The 19,454-nt window shown below is 48.0% G+C and overlaps 1 protein-coding gene across 4 annotated transcripts in view; it reads right to left on the bottom strand.

Annotated features, from left to right (window-relative positions):
• pdlim1 (PDZ and LIM domain 1 (elfin)) overlaps positions 1-16,643 on the bottom strand; it is a 115,866-nt gene extending 99,223 nt beyond the window's left edge. Inside the window, exon 1 of one of the 4 annotated variants that reach the window (XM_069885790.1) lies at positions 16,528-16,643. Coding sequence is in view for 2 of the 4 variants with exons in the window: in XM_069885787.1 (XP_069741888.1) it covers positions 16,342-16,437 (96 nt within the window). In the remaining 2 variants the exon portion in view is untranslated. The other 3 variants (XM_069885787.1, XM_069885789.1, XM_069885791.1) reach the window with 3 other exon arrangements.
• Between the last annotated feature and the right edge of the window lie 2,811 nt (positions 16,644-19,454).

The following is a 19,454-nucleotide window of genomic DNA, read 5'->3' on the forward strand; positions in this document are numbered from 1 at the left end:
CAAGACTGGATAAGCCTTTTTTTTGTATCATTCTACCTTCTGCCAAATGGTGACTCATTCAACGTTATCTTTTATCCAATGCAGCTGTGGTTCAGATCGTCTAAGTCAGCAATTTGCAGATTTCGAGAATAAGTAGCAATTCCAAATTGCAGAAGCTATGACAGTAGCCCCCTGGCTGCATGTGGCCCAGTGGCTCATGGCCGCATCCACGCAAGGGGCCCTGAGGGGCAAGGACCCAACATTCGCCTGCACATGTCCCCAGGACAGCAATCACCACAAGCTGGATCTCTCCTTGGTCAACCCCGCGTATCACAGAAAGTGGAGAAGACTCCGGGGTGGGAGGGTCAGGCGACCAGGCAGAAAAGCCTCAGAAGGTCAGACAGCATCCACGGACAGAGGAATGGAGTCAAAGTTTCAGGCCCCTGATCTTTGCGCTGAAACATCAACTCTGCCCCGCAACTTTCTTGACCACCGCTGGACTTGCCAAGAACTCCAGGCATTTTATCTCAGAGTTCCACCATCTGCAGCATTCAACTTACTGACCAGCAGAGGGAAGACACTTGGACTCTCTAGCAACAGCCCAGGTGGAGCCCCTTAACCAACACCCAAGCATCAGTGGCTGGAGATTTGACTTCCCAGGAACGCAGAAGGATCTAGAAGATAACAAAACATAGCCAGGTCCATCACAGATTGAAAGGGGAAAATTATAAGGGGAACATGAGGGGAAATTTCTTCACGCAAAGGGTGGTTGGGATGTGGAATAAGCTTCCGGCAGAGGTGGTTGAAGCAGGGACATTATTTAAATTTAAGGAAAGTCTGGATAATTACATGGAGGGGAGAGGATTGGAGGGGTATGGACCAGATGCTGGTCCATGGGACTAGGAGGGTGGGGATTTGTTCCAGCATGGACTAGTAGGGCCAAACTGGCCTGTTCTGTGCCGTATATGGTTATATTGTTTCCAGTTCTTTGTTTATATGTTTATTCTGTGTACAGTTTATTTTTTGCGCTACCAATTAATGGTCATTCTGTCGCGCCCGCAGGAAAAAGGAATCTCGGGGTTGAATGTGATGTCATGTATGTACTCTGACAATAAACCTGAAATCTACACCCCCGTTATGTTTCAAGTGGTGGGAGGAAACCAGAGCCCACACAGACACAGGGAGAACGTACAAACTTCTTTCCAACAGCACAGGATTCACACCCTGGTTCCAATCCCTGGCACTGTAACAACATTGTGCCATGTCTGACCACAGCTTTGTTGATGGACAAGGACTTGCTGCTATATGCAGAGGACAAAAGAGTTCCTTGCTACGTAACCAAACAGAACATATTCAAAGTATGAGAAATTGAGTAACTCAGCTAATGTAGATAGTGGCATGAATTAAGGTTACATAATTAGGTTTGAGAAACAATGGGAAAAATGATGAAGGTAGTGGAAATGGGGCATCAAGATTATTAAACTTGTGTCGTCCGTGATAGCAGAGTGTCTTGTTAGTTTGAGGGGGAAAACAGTGAATAGCGGTGCTTTCAGCCCCGCAGGTGTGGACCCAGGAGAGCAGAAAAACAGGGCTGCTCAAAAGGACTCGATTGCTTGGATCCAATGCTGGGGAGGGTGGTGGGGGGCGGGGGGGGGGGGTGGTACCATACAATCGTTAAACAGCCTGTTAAAGGAGACAACTGTATTTGCAAGTAAGATCCTGTGACCAAGGAACCTGTCCTCTGCAGCAGCCATGAGGGGGCACTGCAGACTGGTGCGGAAAGACCCTCCCCTCACATGGAGATGGAGAAGACAATCCTACTACAGGACAGTGATCGCGGCAGCGGACCAATGAGGGGCTTAGTGGCCGAAGGGATCTGCAGGATGGTGACCGCAGCAGCAGAGCAGCGAAGGGCCCGACGGCTGATGGACCCACACTGGCTGCGGGGGTCGGGGGACCTGCACAGGCTGCGGGCTCCACCGCCACTCAGTGACTCTGAAGGGATTCGCTTTGTCTCACACTGTAAGGGGTGCCAGCATCACCAGTAGTGATTTATGACAGGCAAAAGTTAAAGAGTAAAATTCATGTTACATTTTGAATGGATTATTACTTGACAATAAAAGGAGCCTTGAATGCAAAGTGGCAGACATGAGATATATATTGTTGAGCAAGTTTTTTTCGCAAGTCCTGGGCAGTAGGCAAGACCAGAATTCAGGAGCAAGGTTCACGCAAACTGGATCCAAAATTGGCATGTGGCTAGGAAGAAGAAAGTAGACAGAGGCTTTTTTTTTTTTAAAGTCGGTTATTACAGATATACTTTTTTGATCAGTGCTGGAACCTCCGTTCTTTGACATGGGACCATATCTGCTGTCCGAAAGCCAAGTTTACCAATGATATAAAGATTGGTTGTAGATAGCAAGGATAAATATCCCAAGTGCAGAGGTCATCTGGAGAATAGAACAGAGTGCTGGCAGATGGAACTTAATCCAGACAAATAGGAGGTTGTAGCGGCCTGTGGAAGCAGCCGTCGAATGCAGCAATCGAGCAAATAGCATGCGGGATAAGAGGCCCACTCCCATAGGCCACAGTAATAGCGGTCGAACTACTGCTATTTGATTGGAGGGGTTCCAATTCAGGACCGCGGATCTGGAACAGTCGATCCACAGCCAGTGGTGATGTGGGCGGCTGCCTATAAAAGGCAAAGTTGCAGCCCAATAAAGTCAGTGTTGATTACATTCCCTTAGTCTTTCCTCAACCTTGAGTTATAACCACATTATAGCAGGAGGGAGCGCGCGGGCGCACGCGGGCGCACGCGGGCGAAAGCGGGCGAAAGCGGGCGAAAGCGGGCGAAAGCGGGCGAAAGCGGGCGAAAGCGGGCGAAAGCGGGCGAAAGCGGGCGAAAGCGGGCGAAAGCGGGCGAAAGCGGGCGAAAGCGGGCGAAAGCGGGCGAAAGCGGGCGAAAGCGGGCGAAAGCGGGCGAAAGCGGGCGAAAGCGGGCGAAAGCGGGCGAAAGCGGGCGAAAGCGGGCGAAAGCGGGCGAAAGCGGGCGAAAGCGGGCGAAAGCGGGCGAAAGCGGGCGAAAGCGGGCGAAAGCGGGCGAAAGCGGGCGAAAGCGGGCGAAAGCGGGCGAAAGCGGGCGAAAGCGGGCGAAAGCGGGATCAGTTCCACAGTGTTACAGATGGCAACAGCAGCTGGGACTGGAACAGGACAAGCTGGAAAGCTTGTGGAAACCCCATTTGGAAGATGGGTTGTGAGTTCTTAGTTCAGCCTAGTCAAAGCCCTTGTGGTTCATGCAAGAGAGGACTGGCTACCTAATATTTCACTTGGAATAAGAAGAACAAGAAGGAACTCTGTGGTGACCTGAAAGAAAGAGGTTATCATCTGGAGAACCCGGAGGTGGCAAGTTTCTTTGGCAAGACACTGAAGTGGCTGATTAAAAAGGAATCAGTTGTGGGTATCCATCATACAACAAATCTTTCTGAAAACCGACAAGGACCTTCCTGAGCAGTAACCATTTAGCACCAAAGCCTGGTGAACTTTATAAATGGTAAATTCTGTGCACAGTATAAGAATTGCCTGCCACCAGTAAACCTGGAGGAATGAGGAGAGATTGGACTGTGAACCAAAGAACTTTTCTGAACTTACACATACATTACATACACGTGTGCTTAGAATTAGAAGGGGGTTACGCAAGTCAATAGTTTAGTTAAAGTGTGATTCTGTTTTCATGTTTAAAGGTAATTAAAAGTAACTTTTGTTTAAGTAACCATTTGTCTTGGGGAATATCTATTGCTGCTGGGTTTTGGGGTCCTCTGGGCTCGTAACACTTTAACAGTAATGACTCTGATATTCACCAGACGTGCATAGTCAATGGCAGATCTTGTTTGCATTGAGGGTCCCTGTGATTAGAGTTCAGGTCCCTAAAATTACAGTAACGTAGGTGCACAGGGCGGTGTAGGTGGTCAGTGACGTTGGGTACAAGAATGTTGCAGCTGTACACAATGTACAGGTGGAATACTGTCTACAAGAGTTAAACAAGAAAATCTGCAGATGCTGGGGCCGAGTACAATACACAGACGTGCCGGAGAAAGTCAGCAGGTCACGCAGGTCCCGCAGGAAGTGACGGGTAACCAGTGTTTCAGGCCTGGGCCCCCTCGTTTAGTAGAGAAAAAGAAAAAGAGGCAGATGCCAGAATAAAAAGGTGGTGGGGGCAGAGGAAGAAAAAGGGAGAGGAGCACAGGTGAGAGAGAGTTAATAGGTGGATACATGTGGGAGGTGAAAAAAATCTGAGAGGGCAACTTTCATTGGAGAAAGAATACAAGGGGATTTAGGGAGGGAGAGGGAGCTGAGGAAGGATTTAATTACAGGGCATCATATTATACAATTACGATAGAGTACAGAGAGAAAAAAAAAATCAGTGACCACAGACACAATAGAGAAAGGAGAATTTTCATCCAGAGGGTGGTGGGGTCTGGAACTCACTGCCTGAAAGGGTGGAGAGGTCAAAGCCCTCATCCCATTGTTAAAGTGCTTGGAAGAAGACATGGAGAGATCTGCTGGGTTAAGCTGTGCCGTAAGGCTGCACCACCCTTTTGTGTCCTGCACTCGACCCCAGCAACTGCAGATTTTCTCCTTTAAAAAAAAATTGATTGATGTGGCACAATGAGCCGAAGGCCTCTTGGGGCGTTGTATACGTGCTCTGGTTCTAACCATATCTATGAAACCACACCTCACCGAGCAGTACCTTGGGACACAGCTAACAAAGTAAGAGCTTCAGACACTCCACATTCCACACTCAAAACCACATCCTGCATGACACCAAACATTACTGAAGCCTATTATAGAAACCACAATGAAGGCCCCACAGGACAGAACAATTTGTTGAAAGCAGTAATTTTCGCATTGGTCCAAAATGCCCAACTTCAAGTCCAATTTTTCTGGTCCCAGCAAACAAGAGGCGACTGGGGGCAGCACCATCAGAAAGTGAGAGAACAAGAGAGAAGGAAAGCAAGTGAAAAAATGATAAAAGGCAAAACATTGAGAAAGTGAGAAGAGAATTAGGGAAAATAAATTTCTCAAATATAGAAAATTTGAAGAAATCGACCAAGATCTTCAGTTGAAATATCCTTGTGATACATCACAGTTAAGCTATGATTGGATGGACCCACCAACCTGCCTCCCAAGTCTGATCCTTTGCACCCTCCCCATTCCACTCTGCCTCGATCAGTCAGTGTGGCTGGCAGCTGTTCCAGTCCATAATGAATAAAAGCCTGATAGCTTCACAACTCCAGGCTTGTGTGATTATTGATGGTGCATCACTATTTAACTCAAAGTGAACAAGAGGAAACTTATAAAACAATTGCCAGCAGCTGGTTCCGATACTAAACTGAACAATCAAACTTGGTTTGTCACTCCTTCCCAACAATTTCGGTTTTAAGTATTGTTAAACTGAAAGAAAGTGTAAGATAGAGTGGTTAAATAAATGTGGAAAAGATATCGAGAGAGTCACAAACAATTCAGGGTGGTAAAAAGCATGACAACAATGGGAAAAATAAAGACAAAAAGGAAAATATCAAAGGTCAAAACAATGAAAAGGTCCGCCCAGTATTCTGAAATGACTGCTGCCATTGCAGGGAGACTGACCATGTTGGTACAGCCACTCTCTCACATTTCAATGTTCAATCCTGACCTCGAGTGATGGAGTTTGCACGTACATCCTGTGGCCACCTGAAATCCCCCACCAAGTGCTCTGCTCTCCCAACGCATCCCAAAGACGTGCAGTTGGAGGATAGTTGGCCACTGCAAATTTTTCCCCCTGGTGCGTAGGTGAAGCTACCTAGAGTGAGCGAGGTGGGGGGGGGGGGGGGAGGGAAACAGGAGGAGAACAAAATGGGATCGCTGTTGGATCAGAGAAAATGGATGTTTGATGGTGTCTGCTACCCTGCTGTACAAATCTCTAAAATGGCAGGCAGAGTGGAATCAAACAGTGAAAGATTGATAAAATAAGTAGGAATTAAACAAACAAGGCCCAGACAGAAGTAATCCAATAAATTAGAGGATTACAAACATTAGCATCAAATTGTTCAATTGCCAGAGAACTGGCATATAGAGGACATAATCACCAGATGGCCTGGACAGTCTGCTCGGGGAACCACAGTATCCACAGAGTCTTTGTCCCTCTGCGTCTGCAGGACATTCCGTGAAGATCACTGCCCAATGGACTGGTGGTCAAAAGCTGCTATTGTGGTTCACATCAATATCAATCATGTCACTGCTTCAGAAGTACGAACCAGCCATTGAGCTTGCTCCATTACGACACTGTGCGCACCTTGCTTCTTTCAATTTTACATACTATCAGGAGTTTGGTGTGACATCAGAAACCCTGGCAAATTTCTTCAGAGGTGTGGTAGAAAGGGTGCTGACCGGCTGCACCGCAGTCAGGTACGGGGATGTCAACTCCCCTGAGCGTAGAGCCCTCCAAAGGAGAGTGGACCCAGCCGAGAGCATCACAGGCAAAACCCTTGCCACCATCCAGGGAATGCTGCCGTCGGTGAGCAGCAGTGACAATCAAGGACCCACACCACCCAGCACACACTCTGTTCTCACTGCTGCCATCATGAAAGAGGTAGAGGGGCCACAAGACTTGCACCACCAGGTTCAGGAACAGCCGCTCCCCCATCAGACTCCTCAATGACAAACTCAATTGGAGGCTCGTTTAAGGACTTTAATATTTGTTGGTTTTCCCCACTCTATTACACAGTTGTTTACATTTATTTTCTGTTTACATGTGTCCATTAAGTGCAGTTTGTTTGGCATTGCTGCTAAGTGATAATTCTGCCTCGCCCACAGGAAAAAGAATCCCAGGGTTGTACGTAATGTCATGTATGTGCTCTGACAATAAATCCAAATCTGAAATTTATCTCATGATTTCATTGATCTGTGTGGGCAGGCTGGGGCAGGCCAAGTAATTTGAGTGCAACAACTGCTGGTAAAAAAAACCACCAGCATCTGCTCAAAGAAACGAGACAGGACAAGACTTGATGCAAGAGAGACTCGCAAAGCCACATGAGAGGTTCAACGATTTTGGTTTAGTCCATGAACCGATCGTAGTTTCACAACCCAAGTGATGCAATTAGTTTGGCAGCTAATTGTTCAATATCTTTTCAAGACATACAGCCCATGCCACTCAATCACACCCAATTGTCCTATATTTTGAACGGTGGGAGGAACCGAGTCCCACTCAGACATAGGGAGAGCATACAAATTCATTACAGGCGGGATTCGAACCTGGTCCCGATCGCTGGCGTTAACCGGGATGCCCTGATGGAATGGCTCAAATCAAAACTGGATCACAGCGGTCTGTGGACTCCGGAGATTTCACAGGCATGGGGAAAGAATCAAAGGGAGTGGGACTCCAGGATGAAAATTTTACATTTCAGTCTCTTCGGGGTTGATCTGCAAACAGATGTTGGGAGCCAAAGGGGAAAGTGGAGACTGGGGTGAGGGAGTGGATCGTGCGCCGATCACCACATTCCAGGAAGGACAGGGTGCAGACAAGGTTATCAGAACATTTTCTGGATCAGGACGGCTACAAGGAGAGGCGGAACAAACTTGGATGGTTTCCTCTGAATTGGCAAAGGCCAAGGACCGACCTGATGGAAGCAAATTAAACTTCTAATGCCCTAACTGGAGAAGCTCAGCAGGTCATGCAGGATCCAGAGGAAGAAAAGGCCTTGGGCCTTCGTCAGGTATAAACAAAAACAGGCAGGCACCTGAACAACACAAAGCTTTCGCCTTCTCATCTTAAATCCATGCCCTTTAATATTTGACATTCCCATCCATGGGAAAAAAATATTCAGACGATCTACACCACTATATAGTTAAATCGGATCATGACCATCCATTGAGCGCTTTATGAAGCAAGAGGATTTGAACAAAAGGGCAACTGAAATGACAAAGCGAATCACCGGAATGAAATTGGACCAGTACGATGTTCCAGGAAGGCTGAATATACTGAAATCAGATGGTTTGCATCTCAGGTTGTTAAGGGAACAGTTGAGAGAGGAGGAGGCAGCAGAGAAAAGAGGGGGCAAGTTAAGAGTATTTACTAAGGGCACGTACCGGGGGCCTAGAGTAAAAGTCAGGAGAGGAGAAGAGAGGTGGGAAGGAAACGAGTCTTTTTAAGGCACTTACCTGGTGTCTGCTGGGTAAATCAGGAGGGGAAGGCTCGGGCAGTGATTAGATAGAGAGTACAGGTGAGTAAATTGTCAAGGGCTGCCGAGTAGTGGTTTTTCAAAGACTAGCAGCACTTAAAAGTAGGAACAGGTCTGGGAGCGGCCAGCAAGGAGCACCCGGTGAAGGAGTGGGACATCTGAGGCTTTGACAGAGGCATAGGTAAGAAATAGAGGGGTGAGTTTTTCCCTTTCTTTTCATTTAGACACAAAAGTTTGGCAGGTGAGCTCAGACCTCCTGTGCTATGTGGGAGCTCAGGGATACTGTCAATGTCCCTGGGGACTAGGTTTGCAGGAAATGTGTCCAGCCGCAGCACCTGATTGAGCGCGTGTCGGCAGTGGGATCGGTGTATGGACTCTTTTTGGAGCATCCTCGCCTCGCAGATGAAAAGAGGTTGGATAGACTAGGCTTGTATTTGTATTCTCTGGAATTTAGAAGATTGAGAGGGGAATATATAAAATTCGACAGGGATTCGACAGACTAGACACTGGAAGGTTGTTTCCAATGCTGGGAAAAACCAGAACCAGGGGTCACAGTTTAAGGATAAGGGGGAAGTTTTTTAGGACTGAGATGAGGAAACATTCCTTCTCTCAGAGGGTGGTGGATCTGTGGAATTCTCTGCCCACAGGAAGGAGTTGAGGCCGGTTCCTTGTCAATATTTAAGAGTAGGTTAGATTTGGCTCTTGTGGCGAAGGGCATCAGGGGTTATGGGGAGAAGGCAGGAACCAGGTACTGATCAGCCATGATCACATTGAATGGCAGTGTAGACTTGAAGGGCCAAATGGCCTACTCCTGCACTTATTTTTCTAGGTTTCTATGTTAATGGAGATGATGGAAGGTCTTCCAAACCTTCTGCATGTGCAGGGGAGGTGCCGTACAAAATTGGAAAGTGACCCTTTCCAAGTGATAGCTTGTTGGCAGGTAAATTGATGCTATTACAGTAACAGTGACCGGGGTTCGAATCGGGCTCTGTCCGTGGGTGCCTTCATCAGTCAGGGCACTGAGTCCAAGAGTTGGGAAGTCAACATGCTGGTGAGACGACACTTGGGCTACTGCCTGGAGCTCTGATCGTTGGAAGGATGTGATTAAGCTCGAGGGTGCAGCTAAGAGTCACAAGAACATTAGTGGGGCTGGTGGGCCTGGCCTACAAGGGGTGGGACAGTTAGCATAGCGGTCAGTGCAACACCATTTCAGCCGCAGTGACCCGGGTGAGGAGATTGTACGTTCTCTCTGTGACCTACATGGGTTTCGTCCAGGTGCTCCGGTTTCCTCCCACCTTTCAGAAAGTACGGGAGGGGAGGTAAATTGGGGGTATTTTGGCGGCACAGGCTCATAGGTGGGAAGGGCCCGTTTACCATTGCGATGGACATGTGGCTGGCAGTTGGAATCTCAGAGAGAGAGAGGGAGACTGAACAGTGTCAGCCAGAAGAAGCTTGTTGGAACTGAAACAGAAGCTCCAGAATGGCGGATGGCTGGAAGTGCTATCTGTCTAGCATTTCTTTTGGAATAAGTGGAACAGAAAGGAACTCTGTAGTAGCCTGAAAGAAAGAGGTTATCATCTGGAGAACCCTGATGGGGCAAGTTTCATCAGTAAGACATTGAGGTAACTAATGGTGGTACCTCAGTTGTGGAAATCCTGGAACCACACATCTCTCTCTGCAAACCTACAAAGAACCTTCTTGAGCAGTAAACATTTATCTTTTGAGCACCAACGCCTGGTAAACTTTATAGATGTTAAATTCTGTGCACAGTACAAGAATTGCCTGCAACAAGAGAAATTTGAGGAAGGAGAAGTCAGATTGAACTGTGAACCAAAGAACTTTTCTTAAATTTACAATCACATCCACGTGCGCTTAGAATTAAAAGGAGGTCGTTGGGTAGTTAAGTTACTAGAGATAAGTTAAAGTTTGATTCCATTTTCAGGTTTAAAAATAATTAAAAACAACTTTTGCTGAAGTAACCATTTGTTGTAGTGAATATCTACTGCTGGGTCTTGGGGTCCTTTGGCCTCGTAACACCGTACATAAATAAATACTTAAGGAGAGGCTGTACAAGTTGGGACTTTTCACCCTGAGAGAACAAGGACACTCGGTGTCACTGGAGGGGAATCCACGGACACTCGATGTCGCTGGAGAGAGACCCTCTATAGTTTCTCTTTCCCCTATTGTTAGTGGCTTTGGGCAGTGTTCATGGCAGACACAAGATGAGGATAAAAATTGAAGACAGAAGGGGCAGCAGGTTTGGCATAGGGGTTAGTGCCACACCTTTACAGCACCAGCGATCGGGTTCGAATCCCGCACTAAGGAATTTGTACGTTCTTCTATGTCTCTGTGGGTTTTCCCCGTGGGCTCCAGTTTCCTCCCACCCTTCAAAAACGTACCGGACTGTAGGTTAATGGGGTGTAATTTTGGAGTCACGGACTCGTATGGCCGAATTGGCCTGTTACCGTGCTGTACGTCTAAATTAATTTTAAAAAATAATCAGGCATGTTATGTTTTTAATGTATTATTACGTGAGAATAAAATTAAGCCTTGAACTTTTTATTGAACCTTTAAAATGGCCTCCTGTGTGGTAATGATCCTGTGGCAAATAAATATGAAGTTAAACCAAATGATCTTCTATTACAGACAAATTTGAAAAAGTTAATTCATTACTGCAAAGAAAATAAAGTTTAGGTGCAATAATTAAATTTGTAATTGTTTTTAAATTTTATTTACAGCCGATTTCAGCCATTTAAACCCCTGCTGCTTGTATTAACCTACAACCCTGTAGGTTTTCAAAGAGTGGGAGGCAATCAGAGCACCCGGAGGAAATCCATGCAGACACAGGGAGAACGTACAAACTCCTTACAGACAGTGCTGGTCACTAATGCTGTAACCGCTACACTAACCATCCTTCGTTCTTCACTACCGTAAGAACACACATCGCCATACCAACGCCAAGACCCCGAATGGAAAGAAGAAGAAGCTGATACCTCTCACAAGGGTTAGTAGTTCTAGCACTGGTCTTGTAAACCAAGGGTTGCGAGTTCATCCCTCACTGGGGCCTCATTTCTGGGAGGGGCGCTGGACAAAGTGGCAACTCTGTCTTCCTTACAGTAGACAACATCGAAGGATTTCATGCATGTTACGTTCTACAATATTGTGTGACAATAATGGAACCTTTCCCTAGAAGTACAAATGCCTGCCCATCACAAATGTAAAGCATTTTGCCAGCGAGGTCACAAGGAGATGGAGCTGAAACACTCATCACAAACTATTGAGTATAGGAGGTGGGATATTATAGTGAGTTTGCATAAGATAGTGGTGAGAGCAAATTTGGAGTATTGTGTGCAGTTTTGGTTACCTAACTATGGAAAAGATTGAGTACAGAGAAATTTTATAAGGATGTCATCAGGACTTAAGGAACTGAGTTGCAGGGAAAGGTTAAGCAAGTTATGACTTTATTCCCTGGAGCGAAGAAGAATGAGGGGAGATTTGATTAAGGTATACAAAATTACAAAGGGTTCAGATAAAGTTAACGCAAGCAGCCTTTTCCCACTGAGGTTTGGAGAGCCAAGATTTACAAGGATGTTGCCTGGCTTACAACATCTAGAGTACGGAGAAAGATTAAGGAAACTGGGACTATTCATTGGTTGAGAGGGGATTTGATAGAGGTATTTAAAATTATGAAGGGAAGAGATAGACTAGATATGTGTAGACTCTTTCCCCTGAGGGCAGGGGAGGTTGGAACAAGAGGGCATAAGTTAAGGGTAAAGGGGACAAACTTTAGGAGAAATGTTAGAGGATGCTTCTTCACTCAGAGTGGTGGGAGAATGGAATGATCTTCCAGAGGAGATAGTTGCAGCAGGGTCCCTTCTGTCATTTAAGAGAAGGTTGGATGTGTACATGGATATGAGGAGGTTGGAGGGTTATGGGCAGAGAGTGGGAGGGGAAACTAGAGGAGCTGTTCAAGTGAACCGGCGCGGACTCGAAGGGCTGAGATGGCCTGTTTCTACGCTGTGAACTGTTATATGGTTACATGGTTAACTAAAGGTCATGGGTTAATGGTGAAAGGTGAAATATTCTGGGGAAATATTGGGGTGGGGGAAACTTCTTCACTTAGATGATTGCAAGAGCAAGGAACAAGTTGCCAGCAGAAGCAGTGAATGCAGGCTCAATTTTGACATTTAAGAAAAATTTGGACAGATACATGGATGCCGGGGGTATGGAGGCCTATGGACTGGGGTGCAGGTCAGCAGAACTAGGCAAAGTAATAATTTGGCACAGAATTGGTGGGCTGAAGGGTCTATTTCAATGGCTCTAAACAAATGCTGACATTTCTCACAAATCACACGCCCATCACAGATGTGAAGTTCACCAAGATCACAAGTTGTTGGCACTGAGTCACAGGCCTGTCCTCGTTACAAAACATCAGCCTTGCTTCACCCCGACACAGTCCTCCACAAGGCAGCTACAAGCTGCCTACCATCTCAAGTTTATCTCATCTGATTCCAAACACAGGCTCAACCCCCACTTTAGAGACGCAGGCCCAAATCTCCAAACAAAAAACACTCTTCTGGAACCGACAACCCAGAATCATTGTGAACTTCCTTTCAAAAGTTGCATTACATCTAATCTCTGTCTACCCAGGGGAAGTAGAAGCCACTCCTAGGTTACAAAATGGTTTGAATCCGACGCGGTAAGAAGTTCTCCTTGCGTCCGCACGGGTTTCCTTTGGCTGCTACCACCCTCCAAAGAGGGTTGGGGTTAGCAGGTTACAGCACGGAAGGCCCAGTTACTGTGCTGTACAATCTAGTGGTCATCTCGACAGACAATTGAGCTCCTATATTACTAAATTCAAAACTGCAATGTACCACATGTTCATCCCTAGGAACAGCAGAAAAAGTTCCTCCCCTGCTCCCGAAACTCTTTCTTGCCACTCCTAAGCTCTTGGCGCCATTCATTAAATCACTGTATCATTTTGTGAATTTTCCAATTTATAAAGAAAATCAACTGACAAATACAGAACCAAGTGAAACGCAAAAATCTGCAGATGCTGTAATTGTAGTAGAAACACAAGTCGCCAGAGGAACTCAGCAGGTCTCACAGCGTCCATTGGAGGTAAAGAGATAGAACTAATACTTTGGGTCTGAGCCCTTTGTCAATACCATACAGGCTCAGGCCTGAAACATCACTTGATAATCTTTACCTCCTAAAGACATCGCAGGACGTGCCGAGTTCTTCCAACACTTGTGTTTTTAGATACAGGACTGCTTGCTTACCCAGTGGCAGCTTGTGTCTGCCTTCCTGACACCCTGGCTACTCTCTCTCTCAAGTATTTACACGTGACAAATGTCCATTATCATCTTGCTGTTAGTGCCTCCTGCAATCCCCACATTGCAATCACGCTCTCTAGAAGAGTTCTTTTAGTTGGCTGTGAAACACCTTGGGACGCCAAGTGATTATACGTTCACAAGTCTGACTTTCTGTATCCAAACTAGTCAGAATGTTCTCTGCACATCACACGAGACATTAGGAATAGCCAGGCAAAAATCCTCAGGGCTCAGGCAATGCTACTAATTAACAGTGAGTCACCCCACCGAGCACTCTTCCTCTTTTTGTTACCTGGTTTCAACACTCCTCAGCATCAGAGATTGCCACGTCCCTCTCTGCAAAAGGATCACAACATACCCAAGCATTCAGGCACTGGGCCTTGCCCCCCACCCCCCACCCCCCACCCCACCTCTCCTGGAGCTGTCCCAGTAATCCCAAATCCCATTCCCCAGTCTTTTTCCAAACACTGAAAATTACTCTCCACTGGAGCACTGAGCTGGTTCCTCCTTCTAACTTTGAATCACGATTTAGTCGGGTTAATTGCTCTGGGACAAATGGTGACAGCTGCTAAATACTAACTCGGTTCAGAGCTGGGAGCACGGGGTCACCGCTGGAACAGACAGGAGGTGATGCGGCTGCAGAGGTTGTGGGAGCGCAGGAGGCAAATTCACAGACACTTTGCGTCTTTGAAGGGACCTTCTCTTGCTTCTCCTTTTATTAGGGGCTAGGGTTGCTTTCACAGTGACCAAAATGTAACCGTCATCTCCTAATTACATGCCAATAAAGTAATCCTGAAGTCAGTATTTCCCATAAATAATAAACTGTCTCGCTTACTCAGATTTACACCAGATTAGTCTGTACCTGCCAAAATAAAACACCATCAATCCTAAATGATCAAAAATGGGTCTAAGATCTATTTCAAAAAGTACAGAGGAGATTTACAAGGTTGCTGCCAGGACTTGAGGTACCGAGTTACAGGGAGAGGTCAATCACGTGAGGATTTTGTACCCTGGAGCGTAGAAAAATGAGGGAGATAAAACAGAGTGTACAAAATTAGGATGGGTGTAGACAGAGTAAATGCAAGGCAGGCTTATTCTTCTCACTGAGGGTAGGTGAGATTAAAATTTGGAGGACACAGGTTAAGGGGAAAAGTGTAAAGGGACCATCGGGGGAACTTCTTCACGCAGAGGGTGGTGGGAGTGTGGAACGAGCTGCCAGCTGAATTCGTAAATGCGGGCTCCATTTTGACATTTAAGAAAAATTTGGACAGGATCATCTGGGGTTAGGCGGAATAACAGCTCGGCACAGACAAGAGGGGCCTAACAATAGAACCACTGAATAATTTCATCCTATTACCCAGTTCAACACCAAACTCCTCACCCACACTATCACCTGCATCCACAAACCATTAACGCCACCTGTAACCAAGGTACGGAAAGGATCTCAGAATCTCATACCCTCCTCTTTTCCACATCAGCTGAAGGACACCGTTGACATTGGCCTTCCCAGCAACACCCACATCCCTATAATTAACAAGTCCTGAACTGATGAGAAGGGTCCAGCTCCTTTCCCCAACCCTCCCTAGAGACCCCAGTGCATTTACCCTCCAATCCTTGCCTCCACTCCCCTCTCCTCCCTCAGATCTCTCATCCCTCCAAATCCTAGCACTCCAAAATCTTGATGCCCTCGTCCCATAGAACAATGACCACTCCCCACAATGAAACCCTGAGAACACTCCAGCAGCGTGGTGAGGGGTGGGCAGTGAACTCAGAAACATCCAAAACCTCAGGGACAGCACAACCCCCTCCCACAATCTCCCCAAAGGTGGGGCCCACTCATACTCAGTAATAAACTGTCTCACCAGAGCAACACACCTCCACTGTCAGGGATAGCACCCAGAAACGAGTCCATACACTTCCACCCCTCTCCAGACAGTCCACACCCCACCCCCCAAGAGACGCATGCCCCCAGAGCCACACACACTCCATACCCCCAGAGATGCACCCACCAGACAATACACACCCCCCAAGATGCACGCCCATGTCCCCAGAGACCCACTCCCCCCACACACCCCCAGAGATAGCTCTCACAGACCCCACCAGAGACAAGATTCTACACTCCCCAGAAAAATACACACCCCCCCCACCCTGAGACCAACATAGCCCCCACCCCTCCCAGAGACACACATCTCTGAGACCCACACACCCCCATTCCCCAGAAACACATTCACCTCCATAGATAAAACAATCCCAGCTCCCTCCATCCCCCATAGCCATACACGCTTCACCACCATGGAAAGAGTCCACATACAACCACCTGAAACCCAGGGACTAACAACCACTCCCTCAGTCCACACACACCCCCAACCACAGGGAAATGCACACCCCCACCCTAGGGATGGACACACCCCCCCCCACCCCTGGGACACATACCCCCATCACCTCTTCCCACTCCAGGGACACACCTCCACCCTAGGGATGGACATACACACCCCACCCTACGAATGAGCGCACGCACACACCCCACCCCAAGGACATACCTCCACCCAAGGACATACCTCCACCCTAGGATGGAAGCACACACCCACCCTAGGGGTGGACACACACCCCCACCCTAGGGATGGACACACACACCCAGACCACCTCTCCCCACTACAGGGATACACACACCCCACCCTATGGATGGCCATGCAAACCCCCAACCCCAGGAACACACACCCCCACCCTAGGGACACACCTCTCCCCACCCCAGGGATGGACACAAGTCCCCCTCCCACTGCCGGACACCTCCGTGCGGACAGGCTCGGGATGCTCACTCGGGAGATGGTCAGCGGCTGCTCGAAGTCCTTGCCCCCGACCAGGCGAAATCCCCATGGCGCGGAGCCGTGCAGAGCGATCCGGAGCTGGGACATGACGGCGGCCAGACAGGGCTGCGGTCTCCGCCGAGCGCACGAGCGGGGGTTTTATGGTTTGCCCCGGCCCGCGTCAGCGCTCCGCCTCACCTTGTATGGAGCTGGCTCCAGCGAGCGAGCCCGGCAGCCCCGCCCCTGGGGCAGGCAGTCTCACTGGCCGGGGCATGTCCAGCGACAGCCGCTTCTCCCTCACTGTGGGCTCCGGGCGTCCCCACTCACTGCAAGGATCTGGATCCACGACTCCAGCACAACACCAGGATCAACTACTCCAGCACAACACCAGGCTCAACAATTCGAGAGCAACACCAGGTTCAACCACTCCAGCACAACACCAGGTTCAACCACTCCAGCACAACACCAGGCTCAACCACTCCAGCACAACACCAGGCTCAACCACTCCAGAACAACACCAGACTCAACAACTCCAGCACAAAAACAGGCTCAACCATTCCAGCGCAACACCAGGTTCAACCACTCCAGAACAACACCTGGTTCAACCACTCCAGAACAACACCAGGCTCAACGACTCCAGCACAACACCAGGCTCAACGACTGCAGCACAACACCAAGCTCAACGACTCCAGCACAACACCAGTTTCAACCACTCCAGAACAACACCAGGCTCAACCACTCCAGAACAACACTAGGCTCAACCACTCCAGAACAACACTAGGCTCAACATGCAGGTGTCTCCCTACAAAGGATGATCAGAACCAAATCGTCATTGGAACCAGTGTGTATGTCTGCAGACACTGGGGTCCAAAGATGCTGGAAGCACTCAGTGCAGTCTAAACCTTTTATTTTCATGGACATATTACACAAAATGTTTCACATTTGTTTGCCCCAATGAGGTGTCTCCAGCCCAGTGACCCCACTTGAAAGGAATCGAGTCTCTTCAGGGGCACCAAGTGTCCGTGGATTTGCCCCCTGCACTCCTGTAACCTCTGCCACCACACAGTCGTCTGTTCTTTCCAAGCTCCTGGTTTTAGACCACCATTACAATCAGCGTCAGAAGACCTTCGGGATCCCTCATAGATTCCCATGGAGCCAGTAACCAGCAGCCTGCGGCCAGTCTTAACCCCACCCCCCCACCCACTCACCCCAAGCCCCTCACTGGTCTGCTGCTGTGTTGTCCCTATGGGCTCGTCTCCCAGATTCTTCAGAAGGAGGGTGTTCTCTTACCCTGGTGCCCCCAGCTGATCCCCCCAGAGCCCACATCCCTCTTGTTCTGGACCACCCATCTTAGGCCCAGACCTTCATAGGTTACCTGATTCTAAAATTAATTCCACTAGCCCCTTTTACTGGCTGTTCAAACCCATCTGGGGCTATCGGCATCACAACTGGGCAGTAGGTCCCTGCAGAGGATCACTGTTCTCCACTCCCTGCTCTCCCAGGTCCTCACCAGCTGATTTTTTTTATATATCCTAGCAAGAATATTCACACCTTTCATTTTGACAATAGAGAAACAGCCCCTTCATTCTGACCCCTGCCTCACACACAAGAAAGGGGCAGAATACGAGCTGCTATGAGAGTTTATTGTCATATACATATACAAAACTCAAAACGGTCAACCAGTTTACCTATCTCGGCTGCACCATTTCATCAGATGCAAGGATCGACAACGAGATAGACAACAGACTCGCCAAGGCAAATAGCGCCTTTGGAAGACTACACAAAAGAGTCTGGAAAAACAACCAACTGAAAAACCTCACAAAGATAAGCATATACAGAGCCATTGTCATACCCACACTCCTGTTCGGCTCCGAATCATGGGTCCTCTACCTGCATCACCTACAGCTCCTAGAACGCTTCCACCAGCGTTGTCTCCGCTCCATCCTCAACATTCATTGGAGCGCTTTCATCCCTAACGTCGAAGTACTCGAGATGGCAGAGGTCGACAGCATCGAGTCCACGCTGCTGAAGATCCAGCTGCGCTGGGAGGGTCACGTCTCCAGAATGGAGGACCATCGCCTTCCCAAGATCGTGTTATATGGCGAGCTCTCCACTGGCCACCGTGACAGAGGTGCACCAAAGAAAAGGTACAAGGACTGCCTAAAGAAATCTCTTGGTGCCTGCCACATTGACCACCACCAGTGGGCTGATATCGCCTCAAACCGTGCATCTTGGTGCCTCACAGTTCGGCGGGCAGCAACCTCCTTTGAAGAAGACTGCAGAGCACACCTCACTGACAAAAGGCAAAGGAGGAAAAACCCAACACCCAACCCCAACCAACCAATTTTCCCCTGCAACCGCTGCAACCGTGTCTGCCTGTCCCGCATCGGACTTGTCAGCCACAAACGAGCCTGCAGCTGACGTGGACATTTACCCCCTCCATAAATCTTCGTCAGCGAAGCCAAGCCAAAGAGAAGAGACATGAGTACAAAGTGCAGATCCAATAACATTGCTATGGCCACACAGGTCCTAATGCATCACGAGTCAGCAAAAGAGATAATAAATATAAAATGATAAATGGATAGATATTCTCAGTTGCAGTTTGTGGTTTCAACCATGCAGAAATATCTATTGGTTCCAGAGTAACTTACGGTTTGGCCAGTTCAAGGACGATGACCTTTGGAGAGAAGTTGTTCTTGAACCACGAGGTGCTGGTCCTCAGGTTTCTGCTTCCACCTTATAATGGGTGGGTTCCCAGGGGATCGCATGTGTGGTTGAAAATCGTGCATAAATTTGATGTGTAATATGTGTAATAGGGAGGTGGTCGTAATTATTGCTTGTCACTGTTTTTTTGCCACATGTTACGGTGTTCTTTGTATAAAAGGAGCAGAGAGAAGAGGCTGTGACCAGGGTGGTGGGAGTCCTTTATAATATTGCCGGACTTCTTGAGGCAGTGCCTTGCGTCGATATCTTCAGTGGGGGGGAGGTCAGTGCCTGCGATGCACAGCTACATTTCTGCATTCCTGGACACCCACATTTCCAAACTAGACATGCTTTAACCAGTCAATATACATCCTAAAGTGATGGAATATTCAAAGACATGCCGAATCTCCTCAAACACCTGA

This window comes from Narcine bancroftii, chromosome 6 (assembly GCF_036971445.1).
Source record: "Narcine bancroftii isolate sNarBan1 chromosome 6, sNarBan1.hap1, whole genome shotgun sequence".
Classification (NCBI taxonomy): domain Eukaryota; kingdom Metazoa; phylum Chordata; class Chondrichthyes; order Torpediniformes; family Narcinidae; genus Narcine; species Narcine bancroftii.